At 37.2% G+C, this 927-nt stretch overlaps 1 protein-coding gene across 1 annotated transcript in view; it reads left to right on the top strand.

The window, feature by feature from the left end:
* LRGUK (leucine rich repeats and guanylate kinase domain containing) overlaps nt 1-927 on the top strand; it is a 24,913-nt gene that overhangs the window by 20,331 nt on the left and 3,655 nt on the right. Inside the window, exon 12 of the mRNA XM_033514357.1 lies at nt 623-719. Coding sequence (XP_033370248.1) covers nt 623-719 — 97 coding nt within the window. The remainder of the gene's footprint in view (nt 1-622; nt 720-927) is intronic.

Genomic DNA, 927 nt, shown 5'->3' with positions numbered 1-927 from the left:
AAAAAAAAATCTGATTTCCAGACAGAAGGAGAACTGGTTGAAATTGTTCCCTGCATTAATTAGCAGGGATTTTTGAGGATTTTTGGTGGGTTTTAGTGTTTTATCCTGGTGGGAAGCTCAGGTAGCTGAGGTTTTTACTTTCCCTGCCTTTCAATCCCACTTTCTTCCCCAGTTTCAGGATTGTTCCTCCCCTTCCCATTAGGGATCTGTCGAAAAATGGGATTTTTGAGCTCTTTCTTAACCTCACAGTCCATCCCAGCTCCTTTCCCACATTTAGGATTTGACTTTCTATCATCCCCTGAGCTGACAGAAGTGGGGAAAAAAAATGGATTCATCATTTCTCAGTCCCAGGCTGCTGTGACAGCCTCAGCTCAGGCCAGCCTGGGCTGGGCAGGGATTTATAGCCAAAATACCCCGTTACATTTAACTTTTTTCATTGTATTTATGGGTTAATCCTTCAAAAACGCAGCCTTAGGGGTGTGATTTGCACCTCTTTCTATTTCTCATATTTCTTTGCTGCTTAAAAATGAAATTATTTCCAGTTTTCCCTCTTTCCCCCCTTCCTATGCTGTTCCAGGGATTGAAAACAGGTTATTTCTTTATTGTCCCATCAATCTCCCAGGCCCTGTCACACCACCAGGACAGCTTATTTTGGGGAAGAGAACAGACTCGATTATTATTTCATTTCTCAAGAAGAATTTGACAAAATGGTGAAAGCAGTAAGTACCTGAATCCTGTCCTTGCAGCTTTTTTCCTGCTCCCACAGTGAACTCAACTTCTCTGTCCAAGCCTGGTTTAATTTTCATATTAAATTAAATTTATATCCATTTATAAATTATATTAATTTATAAAATTGATTAAAAATTAATTATATGGTTTTATATAATTTATATATTTATATACATTATATAATATATTTTATTATAT

Source organism: Parus major, chromosome 1A (genome assembly GCF_001522545.3).
Source record: "Parus major isolate Abel chromosome 1A, Parus_major1.1, whole genome shotgun sequence".
Lineage (NCBI taxonomy): Eukaryota > Metazoa > Chordata > Aves > Passeriformes > Paridae > Parus > Parus major.
Note: the sequence above shows the minus strand (reverse complement) of the source record. Positions and strands in the feature narration are given on the sequence as shown.